This window comes from Nansenia antarctica (genome assembly GCF_963989245.1).
Source record: "Nansenia antarctica genome assembly, chromosome: 8".
Lineage (NCBI taxonomy): Eukaryota > Metazoa > Chordata > Actinopteri > Argentiniformes > Microstomatidae > Nansenia > Nansenia antarctica.
The window spans coordinates 21,844,837-21,866,956 of NC_137678.1; the positions used below are offsets into that span (position 1 = coordinate 21,844,837).

Genomic DNA, 22,120 nt, shown 5'->3' on the forward strand with positions numbered 1-22,120 from the left:
AATGACAGAAGGGCCTTTACCAACTTCCCTAAGATGGGGAATCTCATCCCTCCTTCTGGCGTCTTCTTGGCCAAGATCCTACTCCACCAGTCAACATCGATTCGTTCGGTATTCTCCTCAAAGTGTTTGGCCTGTGCTCCTAAATCTGCGTCAATCTGGTAGGCTCGCACCTCTTCATTCAGTTGACCAAGCTCCTCAGATTTCACTGCATTTGGCAAGGCCTTGGCTAAGGTGTTGAATGCCCCTTGGACCGATTCATGGAGAATCAATGATAGTGTCAGCACAGACAAAGAGGTGATGATGTGGTTGTTGAGGGGAAGGTTTTTCAGGAGGTATGTTGCTGCATTGATGTAGCCTTCTCTGAGAGAGCTGTAGACGTTCTGCACCCAGGGCCTTTTCTCCACTCTAGCATTGTTTAAGGTAGAGAAGCTGAATCTCCCCACAGACAACCTTTGGTCAGGGTACTGCAGGTCTCTCTTCTGAACATCAAGCTTCAACAAGCCCTTCACACTCAGGGGGATGTAAACAGGCTTCATGAACTTGGAGAGAAGTTCCCGGACCAGTAGCATCATTTCGGCATGCAGTGCGTGGAGCATGGGCTTTTCATGCTGCAACATTTTCAGGAACACCTGGAAAGTTGGAAGTACACCTGAAAATCACAATTAAGCCTGATTAGAAAAGTCGCTGAATATGTTTTACTATTCTTTCCTGATCACAAACATAGTAATGTAACATACTCAGATTCCATTACAGGAAAAATATGCAACAATAAATAAATCGATAGGACATCTCTGTACATTTCTTTCCACTTCAAAAGTGACTGAGCTAGGGCTGCACAATATAGGGTAAACGTCCCTATTAAGCCCACTTGCAACTCCTGAAAAAACTGCATCATTATTTTTTGCTGTGTAATGTTTCTTCCAATGAAGCTGCTTCTTTCCTACATGCCAGGTCAGCCAATCACATTTACTGATCTTAAGTTAGATAAGTAAATCTGTAACACGTGCCTGCATGCCAGTTTTCTTTTATGTATCACAATAGGCCTATATATTGCAGTGAAAAAGAATATTGCAATGTCAGTTTTTTCCAATATCACCCAGCCCGAGAACATACCTCTGTATAAATCAATCAAGGCTGTGAGCTTGTTGAACTCTGAGAAAAGCATACAGATGCGTGTCTTCCGGTTTTGGTTGACATCAGTTCCGGTCCCTGCAGATTTTGCCATTTGCAGTTGCAGAACCGTGATCCTTGCCTTCTCATCAGATGTAACTGCATGCTGATCAAGAACCTGGTTCAGGAGCCATCTGCATCACAAAAAGCATATAATTATACAGTTGGGGGAACAGGAATGCTATATTTGCTCTGATTTATTTAATTAGATTTTGCAAATTGGGCCTGCTAGTACAGAGAAAACAGACATAAAAAGAGAATGCTAATGCTATTGTACCTGTATTTGTGCTGATCTTGAGGAGACAGGAAGCTGTAGAAGTGCACAATCAATGGATCCATAAGCTCCCGTATTCTGTTGCACACATCCAGCATTTGGAGGAACCTGCTGCTGATGGGACGGATCAAGCTCTTCTTCTCCAAATGGAGCAAGGACTGAAACTCGCCAAAAAGCTCCTTCTGTTTGGGGAATTTTCTACATCATAGTAGACATCAGAGCAAAATTCATCCACAAATCCCTGGAAAGGCTTCAAAAGGGCCTTGGTTGCATTTGAGACCATGTGAACCGTGTCTCCGCTGATGTCCAGGAGTGATGGATTTTCTTTTCGGATTTGTGTCTCCACTCCAGACCTTTTCCCTCTCATCACATTGCAGTTATCCAGCAGTATAGCAACAACCTGATTCCAGTTCAGGTTGTATGACTGGAGGATATCTGTCAGTGTGTGTGTGAGGGTTGAGGCATCTGCGATGTTAACTATCCTTGAGGCCAGATGCTGGGTCAACACTTTCCCCATATCCTCATCGAAGTACCTTACAAGAACATTAAGGATCCTGTCCATGTTACCATCTGTTGCCTCTTTAGCAATGACCTTTTGTGTCTTGCCCTCCTTGTGCAAGGTGTCAATGGTCGTCTTTTGGACAACTGTCAGGTCAGCAGTCTTCCCCATGATTGTGTAGCCTACAGAACTGGACTGAGGGACCATTTAAAGGCGTTTGCAGGTGTTTTTAGTTAATTAGCTGATTAGAGTGTGGCACCAGGGGTCTTCAATATTGAACCTTTTCACAATATTCTAATTTTCTGAGATACTAAATTTGGGGTTTTCATTAGTTAGTCAGTAATAATCATCAAAATTAAAAGCAATAAACACTTGAAATATATCAGTCTATGTGGAATGAATGTATAGATTATACAAGTTTCACTTTTTGAATGGAATTACTGAAATAAATCAACTTTTTGATGATATTCTAATTATATGACCAGCACCTGTATATGTAAAGGAAAAAACAATATTCAGGCACCAGATGACCATTCAAAATATAATGTAATATAATGCAATATAAGGCTCTCAGGCATTCTGTACTTTCAAATATGTATTCTCCTTGAGCAGTCAACATCAACTATCAGCTGTTTCGCTAGCAAACACGAAAGCTAACTTATTTGCGAAACAGCGCCCCCGCCACCACGTCGGCGAAATGCCGCAATTGCAGTTAGATTTTTATTTTTTATTTTTATTTTTTCCCCGCGCCGAAGCCAATTGACGGAAATCCGTCGCGACTTGGAAAAAATTGACGGAAATCCGTCGTAGCGACGGAGAACTTTAATCCCTGGGATAATAATAATTTCCCCTCAGAAACTTGTGTTTATGAAAATGATTGTTGTGTTGGGGACGCTGAGCTCGAAGCGACACACACTACTGTTGATCGTCGGGCATCTCGGAAGCTAGGCCCTCGACCACGGTTTAATAGGTTGGGACGATTCTGACGTCAGGATTTAGGAAAGGTGTGTGTGTGTGTGTGTGTTCAGTGATGAGGTGAAGAGTGTGTTTTAAGGAGTGTGTGTGTGTGTGTGTGTGGGGGGGGGTGTTCAATGGTGAGGTGAAGAGTTTGTGTGAGGGAGTGTGTGTGTGTGTGTGTGTGCACAGGTGGTGTCCAGCAGTGTGGCTGTTTGTTTTTATTTGTTGTGTGTGGGTATGTTCAGTCACGACACGGTGAGATTTGCATCCAGAAGTCAGGGACTGTGTGTGTGTCTGTGTCTGTGTCTGTGCATGTGCATGTGTCTGTGTCTGTGTGAGTGTGAGTGTGAGTGTGAGTGTGAGTGTGAGTGTGAGTGTGAGTGTGAGTGTGTGTGTGTGTGAGAGAGAGGCTCACCAGAGAAGCGAGCGCAGCAGGCCGCCCCAGGCATGGGCTTACACTGGCTGGGAGACGTCTGGCTGCTGCAGTGCAGGTTCACCTCCACCTGCAGCTGCTGTAGGTCATCCACATCCACTACACACACACACACACACACATACAGACACACACACACACACAGACAGACACGCACACACACCAAAAACAAAACTGAGATCAAGTCTGATGTGAACAAAGGTAAGGTTTGCCAGGGCACACGGTTGTGTGTGTGTGTGTGTCCTACCCTGGGCGGGGCTGAGCAGGTAGAACAGTCTGGGGCTGACCACGGCGGCCACGCGGGGCTGGAAGGTCTGGTGGGACGGCAGCTCCACCGTGCGCCAGTCCAGAGGGAAGGCTGCTGCTGCTGGGGGGGGGGGGGTCATCAACGGCAACAACAACCACAACAACAACATTATCTAACGTGATCCACGACCAGGGTTCCACATCAACGGTTGCTCGATCGCCCCGGGGCTAGTAAAACATTCGCCGGGTTTGTTTGCGCGACAGCGACGACGCTGCTGGATCCTGGATCTGTGTGTCGGTGCTGCAAGAAGAACAACGGACGGCGCAGGCGCCAGACCAGACTAGACGATCGTGGAGTGCCGATATTATTAAAGCGTACGCGCTGATCGACAGACAGCTGTTCTTCCTGCAACACCGATACACAGATCCAGGACCCAGCAGCGTTGTCGCTGTCGCGCAAACAAACCCTGCAACCCACCTGTGGCTTCGGTCTTGACCTGCGTCTCCACGGGCACCTCGTTCAGACCTGTGGGCGTGGCCTTGGGTGTGGCGGGGGTCTGGGGTGGTTTAGGGGTCGTTGCGGGCATGTGGGGTGAGGGTGGGGGTGTGGGTGGTCCCACGCTGGTGGTGGTGGCGGTGGGGGTGTCTGCCTGGAGCTGGGGGGGTTTGGTGGTGACGGGGGTCAGGGGCAGGGTCAGGGGGGTGCTGGGGAGGGCGGGGTTGGCCAGCTGTTCAGAGACCAACGCGGCGGCCACGTCCTGGCCGTCTCTCTCCAGCGCCAGGCCGTAGCCCCGCCCCTCTTCTTGGCCCCGCCCCCCGCAGAGGGAGAGGACACGCCCCTGGAGGGGCCGGCCGCAGCACAGCGCCAGGAAGCGCCCCGCCGCCTGGCTGCTCCACTGGGGCCCGACGGGCTCCACGCCTAGAGGACACACACACACAGAGAGAGACAGACAGACACAGACGCACACGCACACACACACACACACACACACACACACAGAGAGACAGACAGACAGAAAGACAGACACACACACACACACAGACAGACACACAGACACACAGAGACAGACAGACACACACACACAGACAGACACACACACACACACACACACACACACACAGAGAGACAGACAGACACACAGACAGACAGACACACACACACACACAGAGAGACAGACACAGACACACACACACAGACACACACACACACAGACAGACACACACACACACACAGAGACAGACAGACAGCATGTTGAGTAATTTGAGTAATATGCAGTAATTGGCATATTATATTATGCTACCATCGAAGGTGGAGTTAATGTTGACATTCTCCTACGCACACACACACACGCACTCACAAACACACACACACACACACACACACACACACACACACACACACGTACACACACACACACTGGTACCTGCCAGCCAGCAGGGCAGGGCCTGGCAGGGTGGTCTGAGCAGGGCGGGGCTGATGGGCCGCAGGTCCTGAGGCTCCACCTCCCCGCTGTTCCCGTAGTCCACGAAGTACACCCTGGCCCCGCCCCCCGGCCCCACCCCCCGCACCTCCGCCCGGTACCACACCCTGTCTGGAGGGAGGGAGGGAGTGGAGAGAGGAGGGGAGAACGGTTTCAAACTTCAAGAAGTTACGACCCGATTCAGATCATAGACCAATCGAATCGGCCGCTGGATAAGTGATGTCATAAGCCCAGTTTATGCTTCTGCGTAAAATCGACGGCGTAGGCTACGGCGTAGCTTGCGTAGGCTTGCGTAGGCTACGCCGTAGATTGACGCGCACCTCTCCAAAAATGTAAGTACGCGGCAGTGCCTACGCAACCGTAAGCTCTGTGATTGGTCCGCTTGGTAGCACATGATTACGACATGATTCCGACTCTCTCGTTGGCCAAAATGCGGAAGCCATGACAGAAATGTCATCTACTTTTTCTGTAATTACTTATTAATAAAGATTTGAAAATGTATGATAACCATCTTATTATCTTAGTTTACTGTCATTTCAATGCATTATAGACATTTTTTTAACAACAAGCATAACATAAATATGTTTTTTGATCGCTATTATGCCGCTATGAGTATACCGACCAACGCGACGCAGTCCGCGGACCAACGTAGAACTATAAACTTGGAGCCCTCGCGTAGGCTACGGCGTAGCCGCGCGTAAATTCGACGCAGGAGTATAAATCAGGCTATAGTGGTGGTAGTGATGTCATAGTGGTGGTAATGATGTCATAGCGATATCATAGTGGTGGTAGTGATGTCATAGTGGTGGTAGTGATGTCATAGTGGTGGAAGTGATGTCATAGTGGTGGTAGTGATGTCATAGTGGTGGAAGTGATGTCACAGTGGTGGTGAGTGATGTCAGTGGTGGTGAGTGATGTCATAGTAGTGTCAGTTAATGTCAGTTGTGTCATAGTGGTGTCATAGTGATGTCATAGTTGTGTCATAGTGATGTCATAGTAGTGTCAGTGATGTCAGTTGTGTCATCGTGATGTCATAGTGGTGTCATAGTGCGTGTCTCCTACCAGAGAACAGGGCGCAGCAGGGCTCTCCCACCACGGGGCTGTAGGGGGCGCTGTTCCCCTCGCAGTGCAGCTGCAGCTCCAACCCCAGCTCTGCCAGCAGTGTGTCTACACAGACACACACACACACACACACACACACACACACACACACACACACAGTCAACTCAGAGAACACCCCCCCCAACCCAGCTGTCTGTGGCGTTCTTTCCCATAACGTCTGAGGTGGTGAGACGGTGGGAGGTGGCTGGTGGAACCTTCTGGGTTGTAGATGTAGTAGATGTAGATGTAGTAGATGTAGTAGATGTAGTAGATATAGATGGTGTATTTTGATATTTTATTAAGGATCCCCATTAGCTAGTACCGTAGCAACTAGCTAGTCTTCCTGGGGTCCACACATAAAACATCATGTAGATATAGATGGTGTAGATATAGATGTAGTAGATATAGATGTAGTAGATGTAGATGTAGTCGTACCTTCTGGGTTGTAGATGTAGCAGTAGAACTCTCCGGGGTCCTTGATCACCTTGACCACCAGCGCCACCTCCTGGCCGTGCCAGGGAGGCTCCACGAAGGACCACGTCAGAGGCTCAGACGCGGCCGGCACGCGCTGGGCTCCCACACCTTCTGGAACATCACGTTCAAGCTGCTGGCGGTCGTGTACACCAGCTGTGGACTTGTTCTGGGGCACAGCGTAGCTGTGATCACTGTCTGCAACGGCAGGGCGCTTTCTGAAGAACCGGGTAGCTGAGAGGGGAAGCTAAGCATCACCAAAGGGATATTTATGGCAAATGTTTGGATAGTGCTCTTGTCTCTATGTCAGGGGGGTCCCCACACCTTCTGAAACATCACATTCAAGCACCTTTCAAGGACTTTCAAGACTCAATTCCCTCAAATTCAAGGACCCAACATGGCATAGTTTGAGACAGAACTAGTTGAAGAGCTAAGTAAAACATTTTTGAATATCATTTTTGAGATAGAGAGAGAGAGAGAGAGAGAGAGAGAGAGAGAGAGAGAGAGAGAGAGGGGGGGGGGGGGGGGGGGAATTCAAGCACTTTCAATGACCCATGTCTATTTTCCAAAACTTTTAAGACCTTGATTTCTTTTTCTCAAATTCACAAACTTTTAAGGATGTCAGGACCCGTGGGAACCCTGCACACAGGACACTGCAGGTGGGGAGAGACAACGGGGCTCGCATTTATTTATTTTATTTTTATGGAATCAACTGAAAAAGCTTTCCTAGTACATAAAGAGAGAAATGAGAGAAAAGAGAAAAGAAAGAGAGAAACACGAGAATATATAGACTTGGATGCAGCCTCAATTCTCAAGCCTCGTTTTAACATTTAGAGTTCTGCTTCCCCCCCCCCCCATAAATCGTGTCAATTAATGTCAATTAACGCAGATCTGGAAAGAGAAATCTCTCCACAATTCGAGACGTTAGAATTATAAGGTTCTCTCCATTTTTGTCAACATTTTGTTTTTTACATAATCTGATCCATTAGGTGTTTATTAATGCCTGTGTGGTGTTATTTTTAAAATGTTGACATTTTTTAGTTAGTAATTAATAGAATACAAAGGTTCCATCTCACAGAACATAATGGAATGTAAAAACATTGACGCTCAATATCTCTGAACTGCCCTAAACGGAGATAGAACCTTATCATTCTAAGCTCACGAATTCTCTTCACGCCATTACCCTGAGGCTCCTCCTCCTCCTGCTCTGCTCCGGGGGTCCCCGGGTCCTGGGCGGTGGCGTGTCCCGAGGCCAGCAGCATCTCTGCCACGCTGTATTGGGGGTCGCTGAGCTCGTCCGTCATGGCCACCAGGGCGGCGCCGGCCCGCTGCCCCAGGATGTCCACCCGCAGGAAGCGTGCACCCACCATCTGCCTCAGCAGCCGCACGCACACCTCAGACCACGCCCCCTCCCCCGCCGGACGCACTCCTGGGAGGGGTGTGTGTGAGGGGGAGAGAGAGAGAGGGAGGGGGGGAGGGAGAGGGAGGGAGAGAGAGAGACAGAGAGAGAGTAAGTAAGTAAGTAATGTTTATTTATATAGCACATTTTACAACGACAAAAACAGCCGCCAAGAGAGAGAGAAAGAGACAGAGAGAGACGGAGAGAAAGAGAGAATATGTGAGTGTGTCATGGAAGGAAATGTGTGAGTGTATGTTCACATAAAAAAACTAAAGCAGTTGACAAACGGTCGTATCTGAATCAATATTTGACGACTGCTATAACTACCAGCACCGTGTCAGGTGGCTGTGAGGAGATGTCAGATGGTTGTGAGGAGAGGTGAGGAGAGGTGAGGGGGCTGGGTGAGGAGAGGTGAGGAGAGGAGAGGAGAGGTGAGGAGAGGTGAGGGGGCTGGGTGAGGAGAGGTGAGGAGAGGTGAGGAGAGGTGAGGAGAGGTGAGGAGAGGTGAGGGGGCTGGGTGAGGAGAGGTGAGGAGAGGTGAGGAGAGGTGAGGAGAGGTGAGGAGAGGTGAGGGGGCTGGGTGAGGAGAGGTGAGGAGAGGTGAGGAGAGGTGAGGGGGCTGGGTGAGGAGGCTGGGTGAGGAGAGGTGAGGAGAGGTGAGGGGGCTGGGTGAGGAGAGGTGAGGAGAGGTGAGGGGGCTGGGAGAGGAGAGGTGAGGAGAGGTGAGGAGAGGTGAGGAGAGGGGAGGAGAGGTGAGGAGAGGTGAGGAGAGGTGAGGAGAGGTGAGGAGATGTGAGGAGAGGTGAGGAGAGGTGAGGAGAGGAGAGGAGAGGGGAGGAGAGGTGAGGAGAGGTGAGGAGAGGTGAGGAGATGTGAGGAGAGGTGAGGAGAGGTGAGGAGAGGTGAGGAGATGTGAGGAGATGTGAGGAGAGGTGAGGAGATGTGAGGAGAGGTGAGGAGAGGTGAGGAGAGGAGAGGAGAGGGGAGGAGAGGTGAGGAGAGGTGAGGAGAGGTGAGGAGATGTGAGGAGAGGTGAGGAGAGGTGAGGAGAGGTGAGGAGAGGTGAGGAGATGTGAGGAGATGTGAGGAGAGGTGAGGAGAGGTGAGGAGAGGTGAGGAGAGGTGAGGAGAGGTGAGGAGAGGTGAGGAGAGGTGAGGGGGCTGTGAGGGGGGTCAGGTTACCTGCCAAGGCGCAGGGGATGGCCTGGGCGGGCAGGGCCAGCAGCTCGGGGGTGAGGGGGCGCAGGTGGCTCAGCTCCACCTCCTCAGAGTTCCCGAAGTCCACGTAGCCCACGCACACCCGCTCCTCCGACGAGTAGGCCAGGACCTTGGCCCGGTACCACTGGCTGTCCTCTAGCGGGGGGGGGGGGGGGGGACAGGAGAGGGGGGACAGGTCAACACCACATGACAAGACTCACCTTTCCCAAAAGATTACGAGGCCAGAGTGATGTCACACCGCCGGGCTCTCCGCGAGGCGTCTGGCTTGGCTGACGATGCTTGTGCTGCCTGTGTGTGTGTGAATACGTGTGCGTGAGCATGTGAGTGTGTGTGCGTGTGAGCGTGTGTGTGTGTGTGTGTGCGTGTGTGAGCGTGTGTGAGCGTGAGAGTGTGTGAGCGTATGAGCTTGTGTGTGTAAGCATGTGTGTGAGCGTGTGTGTGTGTGAGAGTGAGAGTGTGTGTGTGTGAGTGTGTGTGAGCGTATGAGCTTGTGTGTGTGTGTGTGTGTGTGAGCGTGCGTGTGTGTGTGTGTGTGCGTGCACATGTGAGTGTGTTACCTGAGAACAGGGAGCAGCAGACGGTGCCGGGGGCGGGTCTGAAGGCGTGGCTGGCCGGGGTCCTGCTGCACACCTCCTTCAGCTGCCACTGCAGCTCCTGGATCACTCCTGCAACACACGCAACCGCTCGCTAACCAACTGACCAACCAACCGACCGACCAACCATCCAACCATCCAACCAACCAACCGACCAACCAACCATCCAACCATCCAACCATCCAACCAACCATCCAACCATCCAACCGACCAACCATCCAACCAACCATCCAACCATCCAACCGACCAACCATCCAACCATCCAACCAACCAACCAACTAGGGATGCTCCGATCTGGATTTTTGGGGCCGATACCGATCACCGATTTTCCCCCTCAAGATCAACCGATACCGATTTTTTTTTAAATACATAACTGTAGGCCTACTGACTGGATAGCCTACATATTTTTTGCTTTTTAGACAAAAGTTTTGATCCATTAGGCACCAAGCAAACGCAGACCCATTTTTATGGCATAGTAAAAGTCTGGCCTATCACCCAGTTAGGGCCTGAAGCCCAAGTCAGTCGATATGGCTGTATAAAAGACATCATAAACGTGGCCTTCATGGTTTACATACTGTTACGTCCTCCTATGTTTTCTGTTCAGTTATCTGTCTTCCCCAGGAAAAAAAAAAAAAAAAAAGATCGGTTTTTGCGATCACCGATCGAGTCATTTGGAGTGAAATCAGCCGATTTAAATCGGTGGCCGATAAATCGGAGCATCCCTACAACCAACCATCCAACCGACCAACCGACCATCCAACCAACCAACCAACCATCCAACCATCCAACCGACCAACCATCCAACCAACCAACCAACCATCCAACCGACCATCCAACCAACCAACCAACCAACCAACCAACCATCCAACCGACCAACCAACCATCCAACCAACCAACCGACCGACCAACCAACCGCACGGATGACTAAATAATTAAATGATGATTATATAATATAGTTATAGTTCCATTCAGGAAAAGCACCTTCAGTAAGCAATCCTTCTCAGTGATAGCAATAGAAAACTGGAACTCACTACCAAACCAACTCAAAGACATACATACTTACTCCACCTTCACAACACACATGAAAGCCTGGCTGACACAGAACTATACTTGTCCTCATTAATCCCTCTCTGTGCTGCCTCCCCATAATGCCTTTTTTTTATGTTTTGTTTTGTTTAATGTATTGCTGTTTGTAAGTGCTTAATGTTGTGTGGCCTGTAATTGTCCTGTGGCTTCTATGTGCTTGAAATGTCGCTGCCCCCATAAGTGTGTATGTGGTGTTTGTTGTAGCCCCTTCAATCACCTCAGCTTGCTTACGTGTTTTTTTTTGTCAAGTGTGATGTTGGGGTACCTTGTCTCAGCCACGTGCTCTTAGAATATTTAAATGTTTTATTTTAACTAATGACGTTACTTTTCAGGATGCCATGTTGCAACTGGCCGGGGACTTCAGCTGAAAATTAGCCGACTAGGCTAACGCTGCCTTTTTTACTGTATTTTATATGGTTCATGTATTTGGATTGTCCTCGACATAATAAACTAATAATAATAATGATTGGAGCACTTTAAAGTTATTATTATTATTATTATTAGGGGGTTTCCGGGTCATACTCACTGGCGTTGTCCAGCTTCTGACAGATGATGTCGTCGGGCGTCTGCAGGTGGGTCACCGTGGCGGAGAAGGAGTCGCCCAGCCCCATGGTCAGGGGGTCGGGGGCCCGAGCCCCCGCATCCTCCTCCCCCTCCCCCTCCTTGCCCCCGGATCGCCGGAAGTTCTCCAGAGACGCGGCGTCTGCGGCCGGGGCGGAACGAGAGAGAGAGAGGTTTACAACAGAAATACACTGGAGGAAAAGCTGTACCTTGCGGCATTCCTCTAAATCAGGGCGGTATTCCGTCAATGTCGCTAAAGGAAAACCCAGGCTTAATTTTGATAAATTTCGCTACTAGACAAGACTAGAAAGACTACAAAAAAGCCGGCCTTATTTTGTGGTGTCTGGTGTCGTCGGAGTACCCGACCCTCACCGATGTCCTCCACTGTGGGCTTCCACGAGACCTCCTTTGCGGCGTAATCCTGGTCTAAGAGGAACGTGCTCAGCTGCTGGCCTGAGAGAGAGAGAGAGACAGAGAGAGAGAGAGAGAGAGAGAGAGAGGGAGAGAGAGAGGGAGGGAGAGAGAGAGAGGAAGAGAGAGAGAGAGGGAGATGGTGACAGAGAGAGGTGTTTACAAACCCTTCTGGCCAGGCCAGAGAAACCCCGTATCAGGGTTCCCACACCTTCTGAAACATTAAATTCAAGCACCTTTCAAGGACTTTCAAGACTCAATTCCCTCAAATTCAAGGACCCAACACAGTATAGTTTGAGACAGAACTAGTTGACGAGCTAAGTAGAACATTTTTCTAACATCTTTCAATGACCCATGTCTATTTTTCTAAACATTTAAGACCTTGATTTATTTTTCTCAAATTCACAAACTTTCAAGGATTTCAAGGACCCGTGGGAACCCAGCCCTGTATGGGAAACCCCGTTTATATACGCTACCGAGAGCGGACAGCGCCACGTCCACCGCGTAGGTGTGGTCCTCCTCCGAGGCCTCCGCCACCGTCAGGGTCAGGCTCTTCCCCACCAATAACATCCGCAGGGCGATGCAGCACTTCTCCGTCCAGCTGCCCGTCAGGGGCGTTACCCCGGCGACGCGGCACTCCAAAGCCTAGCGAAGGAAGCGGCTTATCAGGGATGCAAACCGGTGATGGCCCAAAAAGGTGACATTTGTTTTTACTTGAAAACAAAGAACATTTATGAACATTTTTTACCTATTTTGAGGTAAAAACGGCTAATACGGTTCAAAGGTGACAAGCTTGCACCCCTGCTTATGACAGGAGGACAGTGAAACGACGCTACACCAAGGCTAGCGGCTACAAACCTCTCTCTAGTGGTCCTCTGACCCAACAAAAGCGTCTGGACATTTCTAGTCACCCCGCCAGGTCGGTAAAACCTCATATTTAGAGCGTAACCCCAGACTCAAGCTGTCAACAGTGGTTTGAAACCAATATCATGTGATTATATCACTATTTGCTGTTCTGTTTAGATGCTAAACTGCATTTGGTTGTCTGGTACTTGTACTCTGCAATGACAAAGTTGAATCTAATGTAATGTAATCTCATGTAATCTAATCACTCCCAGTCAGATGAGGTCAGATGTTCTAGTGGACTCACGCAGGGAGGGACGGGGTCCATGTGGGCAGCCAGGGATCTGATCTGCTCCAGGGTCACGGCCTCCTCGTTGCCAAAGTCGATGTAGATAACGTTAGCGATGGTCTGGTCTGCAGACAGGGACTGGACCACGCCCCGGTACCACTTCTACAACACAGAGACAGAGGAGGAGGAGGAGGTGGAGGAGGAAGAGGTGGAGGAGGAGGATTAGGCGTGGAAAAAGGTTCCGACTTCCAAATCTAAAATAGTTTTTCCATCTAATTAGTTTATTCATAGATCGAGTAAAAACAGTAATCCAAGGATGACATGTGAAAGTGAGAACACTTATTTCCAACATGGTCCTTAACATACAAGACAATAACATCAAACAATCATTAAATAATCATTACCCACCCCCCCCAAACAAAAGGAGTTAGGAACTTAGGAATAAAAGTAGGCTAACAAAAATAGGCTTTCCTATCTGTTCACCCTACTCCAGAGGTAAGCTCTAACCTGTCCTCTAAAAGCCCTCCTAGTTTCTGCTTGTTTTATATTAAGTGGAAGGCTGCTCCACAGTAATGTTCCAGTATAGAAGAAGGAACTGTGAGCTGCACTATTCACTCTGGAACCTTACAGGATCTAAATGAATTGTAAGAAGAGTGCCTACTAATATATACATACCTAAAACATACAGAATGCTAAAATGAGTATTATAAAACGGATGGGTGAAATCAAGCAATCTGATTGGTTCATAGCCGTGGTATATTGAGCGTATACCACAGCTACGATTAGTAGAGCCTCATCACAGTTCGAAATGAATACGCCTGTTTCACGGTCAACATTCCAAATATAACAGACTTTTAATTCAATCGCAAGGACATTTTATCAACTTAAAAATAAATAAAAATAAAAATCCTAACCATGTAGATTCCCAATATGTGGTCTGTTTATCAAAATAAAGCCTGTTTGAAAATGTGTCGAGACGTTTTCGGAGTGCCCTGCCTGCGTCCACTACAGCCGCGCGTTGACAGTTTTTTTAGTGGGTGTACAATCAACGGAGACATCCAAATTAATGTAAATAAATAGATGCAAATAATGAAATTGTGTAAATAAATGCTAAATTCCTATGAAATCTACAATGCTAGTAGCCTAGGTTAATGACAAAGAATGTTAGTGTTGTTGCTTAGCGACCAACTGCAATAAGAGGAACTATTTTATTTGAGGGGAACTATTTAAGATGATTAATTACGAATAAAAACTATTTGAATTTGAGTGTGCTTTTCTAATTCATATTGACAGTGTTGGTAACCGTTTTATAAAAGCAATAGCTCACTTCAGGCCAGTGGTATATGCTTATTATATCACAGCTAAGGGGGTTGCCGTCCCTCCGCTTCGCGTCGGGCCGAACAACGCCCCTTAGCTGTGATATAATAAGCATATACCACGGCCTGTCGTGAGCTATTGCTTAAATATACCATATGAATGCCATAGGAGTGAACGGTATCAATGAGTCACTACAGCTGGGTGAGTGGTGTGTGTCAACGGGACTACTAACTGAGACACACACACCTGGTCCTGGGAGTATCTGACCACGCAGACTTCTCCCACGTGGGGCGAGTAGTTTGTCCCTGGCGGGCCGCCGCCGTAGGTCTGCTCCAGCACGGCTGTGATGGCCCTGAGGTGCTCCGTCATCTCTGGGCTCTGGGAGTGGACGAAGAACCTCCCGGGGCTCTGGAGCTCCACCACACACACCTAGAGACACACACGCACACACACACACACGATTTCCTTATGTGTTTAATGTAGGCAGGTGTAACATCGTGGTCCATTCGGGAGCACCTGTGCAGTGGATAGTGTACATAGCCTTTATTTATGTAAACCAGCTCCTTCCCTTCTTGTGTTTTTTTTTTACGTTTTTTTCTTTTTTTCTTTCCTAGCACCAGGGGAGCCACCCCTCCTAAATTTCGTTGTTTGGTACCTGTACTATAGCAATGACAATAAAGACCATTCATTCATTCATTCATTCATAACGCTTTCAACTCAAGCCTTTTATAACGGCACACGCAGGATTACTGAGGCGCCAGTTACCCACCTGCAGTTCGTCTCCTTTGATGAAGCTATGCTTCCCCAGGTCCCGCAGGAAGACCCTCTGTGGGCGACTGTCATCACCGGGCTGCACCTGCGTGGGTCAGGTGACCGTGTTACGGATCTAATACGCTAACGCTTCCGCTTTCAGTTAATAAAAGACAATATAAAACAGAAGAATATTGCAGGGGATTTTGGCATTTTTTGGGGGGCCCACTACCCACACTTTTAGCTGTGTTGCAATGCTCATTCCACGAATGCATGATTCTTACACGTTGTACCTCGTTGTAAAGGTGACTATAATCAGGCTTTCCAACGATATAAAATACAATACCAATTGGTATTATTAAAGGGGAGGAATTAATCGACCGGAATAACGTTTCCGAACTTTTTTGGAAGAGTTTAGTTCATTTTTTTTTTTTTCAGATTTTATCCCTTTTTCACCCAATTTGGTAGCCAATTGAACCCAACCTAGCATCCAATTATCCCCTGCCTATTGCGTAGGATCCGCCGCACGACCCCGTGGCCGGCAGCCCCAGAGGAGATCGCCAGGCAGACTAGCTGACTGGCTCCTCGAGCCCAGCACCGTTATTCCGGCACCCCGGGGGCGGTGTTGCGCGACGGATCCTTGTCCGGAACTATTCCTATACCGCCCTCGGGAGCGGCCGCTCAATATGCCGCTCCCTGTGTGTGCCTCGGCCATATCCGGATCTGGCGAGCTGGGATTCGATCCCAGTCCCCGGTGGGCAGCTTGCACTAGTGGTTAGTGCTTAGTGCTACACCACCGCGGGGCACAGTTTAGTTCATTTTCATGATGAGATGTCACGCAGCATGTTCCATCTCAACGCTGACACGGGGACTGGAGTTGATTATTACCACTGCGATCCCAGAATCCCATCAACACACACGCTAAAAGAATACCTTGGTGGGCGCAATGGGTGCCCTGGGTGGAATGGGGCTGCTTCCTACTGGAGGCAGAGCGGGGGGGTTCTCCTTCATCTTCTCAGTCTCACTCTCACTGATCAGCATAAAGGTATGAAAAGGTTAGTACATTACACACCCCAGCACTGCGTCTCCTGAGACACCTGCTTTTCCCCTATACTATGCCTCCTAAGACTTCCACTGCCCCCCTTTGTACTGTCTGTCTCTCCAGTGTTTATATATTTATATAAAATAAAAAAAATCACGGCGACTGCCAGCCGGCCTGAGCTAGATTACTCTTCCTCCTAGAACTGGTGAATTCACTTCCTTAGTCAAATGTATTGATTGTAAGTCGCTTTGGAATAAGGCGTCTGCTAAACGCCAAAAATGTAAATGTGATTACAAATAAGGTGGGATGATTATGAAGTATGAGTTCCACTAATGGGCTGAACCGGTTTACCTTGCGGGTGTGGCCAGGGTACTGGGCTTGCACACGCGCCGGTGGTCCTTCCAGTGATTGGACTGGCACTTCACCGAACAGTAACGCGTCATCTTGCAGCGCGTACAGCGAAAGTTAGCTGGAAAAAACACCGGCTTAGTTTAGTAAAAAACACTGAATCACAGAAAACCACGGAAGTGAACGGAAAACATTTTGAAACGAAAGCTAAATCAAGGCAAACCAAAACGAGCTGAGACTGACCTGGGTCACTGCAGCAGCTACACACTCCAGGGGGGGTGGGACCACCCGGACCACACATCTAAAAAGGCAAAGTTACACGGCTATTTGCAACTATTACATTGGGATGCGAAGGGTATTGAATACTTGAATGTACTGGCATTATACATACCACAGAGCCAGCCTCCATGGAAGTGGAACTAGCTTCAACTTTGATAGCTAAAGACAAAAGGTACAACAATTTATTTTCGTCAAGTGCAACCTGCATGGTAGGTATGTTACAAAACCTTCCCAATGGCGCCCCCTAGCTGCTGTGCTCTGAAGTGTTCTAAACTTGTGATCCATCAGTCACACGAATGTTTAGCCGGTGGAAGTTTGAAGAGGAAACCAGAGTGCGACGTGACCTCGACATTACCAGGGGATTTTTTTTTTTTTTTTTTAAATGCCGGCCACCTAAAGATGAAGTGCATCTTCACGAGCCTCCCAAACGACAGGGGAGAAGTTTCCAACGATCAAAAGTAACTTTCTATTGAAAAGAGGATATCATCTAATAAATATGTTAGTATCGTCACTAATGTCGTGTGCAAACTCGCACAAGAAGACCCGACAGCTGCTGCGCACTGAGTCAAGTGCCAGTATTTAATGAGTATTTACCTCAATTTGCATATTTAAATGTGTTGGTAAAAAAAACATGTAATACAAAAACATGTTCTATACGTGTTTGCTTTCACTATGTTAAGTTTCATTATGATAGGAGTAAAGGGGGAAAAAAATCTCCTATTCTGGGGTGAAGATCACAGTTTTTAGGCCATTCATTTACATTGAAAACAGGGGACAAAATCATGCACTTTTTACTGAACTAATATTGGCATAACTTTCTTATTTGGACGATCTTTGTGTTTTTCGTTTTCTTTTTTCAAGCCCTTTTAGGCTGGACACATTTTGGTTTCATTTTGGGGAAAGTTTGAATTTTTTGTAGTGATGGCGAGATGAAGCCGACGCTTCGGAGCGTGTGTCGAGTAACAGGCAGATTATTGTGAAGCACGTATCGAGGCGTGTGTTGATGACGTATGGTAAGAGCGAAGCTTCGCCTGCCGGCCGTACCACGTGACCGATTCGGCAAGTCTCTATTCTCAATAATTTCAGTAATAATTGTACCACATTGAGGCCAGTAACACTGACTTGTGTGTGAGTAAGTTATATGTTATGCAAACAAATATGCCAGGGGAAAAAAGGAAAATGGACATAAAGACCTCTTTTGGTCAAAGGGCAGCAGAGACAAGTACAGGACACAGGTGAGGTCTAATCTAGTGTTTTAACAGTGCAGTTAATGTAGAGTTGAGAATAGCTAAATCTGTAATGTTTTGTTTCTAAGGAGATTGAACCATTCTGCCTGCTAGGAAAGATGTAGGCTACTACCTGCATACTGTAGTTGTCTCCTTTATTCATTACCTTAATGTAACATAAGTAAATTGTATAGAAACAACTCACCAAAATTGACTATTGCAAAAAAAATCCACGAGGGGGGAAACCCCCTTTCAACCCCCCCACTCAGACCTTGCCATACCTTGGCTTTTGCTGAAATTACACCACTGGTCTCATAGCCTATTGGAAATGTATTGCGTGTGTGTGTGTGTGTGTGTGTGTGTGTGTGTGTGTGAATGAGCGCTTTTGTGAGCCCGCATGTATGATGTGGCTCTTTCTGGTACCCCAACAATGTTTTGTGGCTCTTAGTCTCCGACTGGTTGGCCACCCCTGCCCTACAGTATTGGGAAGAACACAAAAATGTGTATCCTAATTTGTATAAACTTGCCGTTAATTTTCTATGTACCCCAGCTTCATCTGTGCTCTGTGAAAGGATATTTTCAAAAGCAGGTGAAATCGTCTAATAAAAAAAGAAACCGCCTGAAGCCCAGCACTGTGGAGAAATTGTTATTTTTAAATAAAAATGAATAAATGAATAAAATGTTGTTGTTCCTAGTAACACAAGCACATTTATTCAATTCAAAGCTTCACACACCAAAGCCACGGTGTCATTATCACTCTGCCTGCTAGACATTTATTGTCCACTTGATGGCGCAGTAGAGCAAATGAAGCAACAAGAAGCTTCGGTCCATGTGTGACGCAATTGGATGGAAAGCTTCAACAGTTCAAGAAGCTTCATCTCGCCATCACTAATTTTTTGTAACATACCTAGGCATCTGTTCCACCCCCAGAACACCTGATTCAACTAATCAAGTACAAACCATTGCAATTGCATGTTCCACTTTTGCATGCATTCAATTGCAAACCATTGCAATTGCATGTTCCACAAGTGGAACATGCAATTGCAATGGTTTGTACTTGATTAGTTGAATCAGGTGTGCTGGTGGTGGAACAGATCAAATAAGCAGCTGGGGCGCCCAGAGGAGAGGGTTGAGAACCACTCCACTGGCTGAGAGATTGGCGGGTGCGTTCGTGAATCCGCTCTGGAAATTGGATCAGCACTCACGGAATGCCTCGTGTCCGATCAAAATGAACCCAGTGTGCGCTCCGGCGCTCTCAGAGCGAATTTATTTCCGAATGCAACCCTGAACATTTCACCTACCTTCACCGGTGCAGGTCACCGGAGGCCCGGGCTCGGGGGGTGGGACATCCAGGGTGAGGGAGATGGGGACACCCGCCGGGCTGGTCAACGGCCTCCTCAATGTACCTAGATACTAGATAGATAGATTAAACATGGTCTGAAAATGGCGCAAATACATCTTCTGAATAAAACACATGGCAGACAGGCAGGCGACAATATAGCTCTTTACTTTAGCCAGTTGGAGAAGTGCACGGACATGTGCTCGTTCGAAACTGTGCATGCATGCAAAAGAATGCAGCTAGAAAATAATAAAATATTTTGTTCTAGCTGCATTCTTTTCCATGCATGCACAGTTTTAGATAGATGCACATATTTAGCTAGACAGCAGAAATATACAGTTATTATGTTCTTCTAGCTGCATTATTTTGCATGCATGCACAGTTTTAGCTAGATGCACATATTTAGCTAGACAGCAGAAATATACAGTTATTATGTTCTTCTAGCTGCATTATTTTGCATGCATGCACAGTTTTGAACGAGCCATGTCCGTGCACTTAGCGAACATGTGCTCTCCTTTCCTCTCTCACCACCTCGCCTCTCCAACACGGCGTAGCTTGACTGTTTTACAGCCAAACTCGAATTGCATGGCTTATCTATGTGCATGTGCAGCTTTTTAACGACAGTGTAATTATGTTGTGTTGAATTTCATTTATTCATGGCCTGAAAATGGCGCAAATAAATCTTCTGAATAAAACACATGGCAGACAGGCGACAATACAGGTCTTTCTTTAGCCAGTTGGAGAAGTGCACGGACAATGGCTCGTTCAAAACTGTGCATGCATGCAAAAGAATGCAGCTAGAAGAAAATAATAAAAACTGTGCATGCATGCAAAAGAATGCAGCTAGAAGAACATAATAACTGTATATTTCTGCTGTCTAGCTAACTGGGTTTGTTAGCGAACATGTGCTCTCCTTTCCTCTCACCACCTCTCCAACTCTCCAACACGGCGTAGCTTGACTGTTTTACAGCAAAACTCGACTTGCATGGCTTATCTATGTGCATGTGCAGCTTTTTAACGAATTTAATTATGTTGTGTTGAATTTCATTTATTCTAACTTAGTTTTTTACCTGTCTCATGAAATAGATGGCGTTGGTCAGTTTCTGCATGTCTCTGTCCTTGGAGAGCATTGCGAAGTGATCTCGATTTTCCACGTGTGCAGTGAATCCAAACCAGGGTTGCCAGGTGGGATTGACACTATACAGCCTAAAAAACCGCTAAATCCACCAAAAACCAGCCCAAAACCTATTATTGTTAGAAAATCGCTAATTACTATTGGGCAGGGGTTGCCAAGTGGGACTGACACTTTTACAGCCTAACCACAGCCTAAAAAAACGCTAAATCCGCCAAAAAACCAGATCCAAAACCTATTATTGTTAGAAAAGGTTTTTCGAAATAAAAGTCTGAACATTAAATCGGTTATTCTTGTTATTCCTTTCACATGTTAATTATTAAAAATTATTTAATTAATTAATTAAATTATTAACTATTACATATTCTTGATCTATCTGTTCTACAATGGCAGGATGTGTTGAGACAGAGAAAAGTCCCTTATGACTATAATCTCTCTACTTCATGTATGATGATAAATTTTTGTGTTGCTGCTAGTTTCTGCTAGTCCACTGGAGATCATTCTGGTCCTTATTGACTGATTTCTCTCTCTCTCTCTCTCTCCCTCTCTCTCTTTCTGTCTCTCTCTCTCTCTCTCTTTCTGTGTCTCTCTCTCTCTCTCCCTCTCTCTTTCTGTCTCTCTCTCTCTCTCTTTCTGTGTCTCTCTCTGTCAATTCAATTTCAATTTCAAAGGGCTTTATTGGCATGGGAAACATACATTTACATTGCCAAAGCATGTGAAGTGTGAAGATAAAAAAACTAAAACTAAAAGAATGTAATGTACATACTAGAATAAATAAATAGATGACAAATAGATTACATACTAGAATAAATAAATGAAATAAAACTTGTTTAAATTCTTATGGTGGTTTTAGCCCATTTGATTGCCTTTTTCTATCACAGCAGCTAACAAATCTTGCTGCTGTGTTTGCACATTGCTGTACCTCACCCAGCAGATATGGTAGCCTTTCGACATTGGTCAAGTCCTCAAAGTCTCCCTGGATGTTGGTGATCAGTGGGAAGTATGTGTCCCTGATGTCCTTGTACAGCTGGCAGGTAGTTAAGAATGGCTAAAATCAATATATCTATAGGTTCCCTTCCAATGAAAATGTTAGAAGTTTTCTAAGCGAAGTCTGTCGGTGAAAACAAATTCCACCAACAGTGGTTGTGTGGCAAATCTTTTTATCTTGTACATATTTTATCTTAAGGATACATCTCTTTCTTTGTATGCAGTAGTTCCACAATTGCTACATAATCCCGCAGGAGCACATGACAGGAGTGATACCGACATTAACCACTAGATGGCGAGTTCCTACCACATCTCTTACACCAGTCAATTCCTTTTAAATCCTTGAGAGAGCAGGGGTCCATTTCAGAAAGAGGGATAGCGAATTGGGACCCAGGAAAAAATACACTAAGTTATTTTGGAATGTCTATCTAGAATAGGTCAACAACTACCGTGCTACAACAACCACAACAACAACTGGCTTATATAAATCAGAGGTACTTAGTCATTTAAGAACGGTGATTGCGTCATCCTCAGTCATATACTGATCTACATTAGCAGCACACATAATATCTATATTATGAAATATAGAGCAGATTTCCAAAGGCAACTAAGGAAACGACACATACGTCCTCTTAAATATATCAAGAGAAACATCACACTGTCTAGAA

The 22,120-nt window shown here is 46.8% G+C and overlaps 1 protein-coding gene across 1 annotated transcript; it reads right to left on the bottom strand.

Annotated features, from left to right (window-relative positions):
- Nucleotides 1-1,293: 1,293 nt before the first annotated feature.
- LOC308164022 (tudor domain-containing protein 1-like) lies at nt 1,294-20,463 on the bottom strand (the record flags this gene model as incomplete). Its single annotated transcript, XM_080538187.1, has 21 exons — nt 1,294-1,304; nt 3,316-3,432; nt 3,581-3,700; nt 4,058-4,136; nt 4,200-4,498; nt 5,004-5,171; nt 6,123-6,227; nt 6,597-6,866; nt 7,816-8,061; nt 9,214-9,384; nt 9,807-9,914; nt 11,455-11,631; nt 11,862-11,942; nt 12,377-12,545; nt 13,051-13,194; nt 14,596-14,778; nt 15,119-15,205; nt 16,033-16,129; nt 16,493-16,610; nt 19,296-19,407; nt 20,404-20,463. The coding sequence occupies 21 exons, from the start codon at nt 20,461-20,463 to the stop codon at nt 1,294-1,296; spliced, it is 2,922 nt and encodes a 973-aa protein (XP_080394313.1).
- Nucleotides 20,464-22,120: the final 1,657 nt, after the last annotated feature.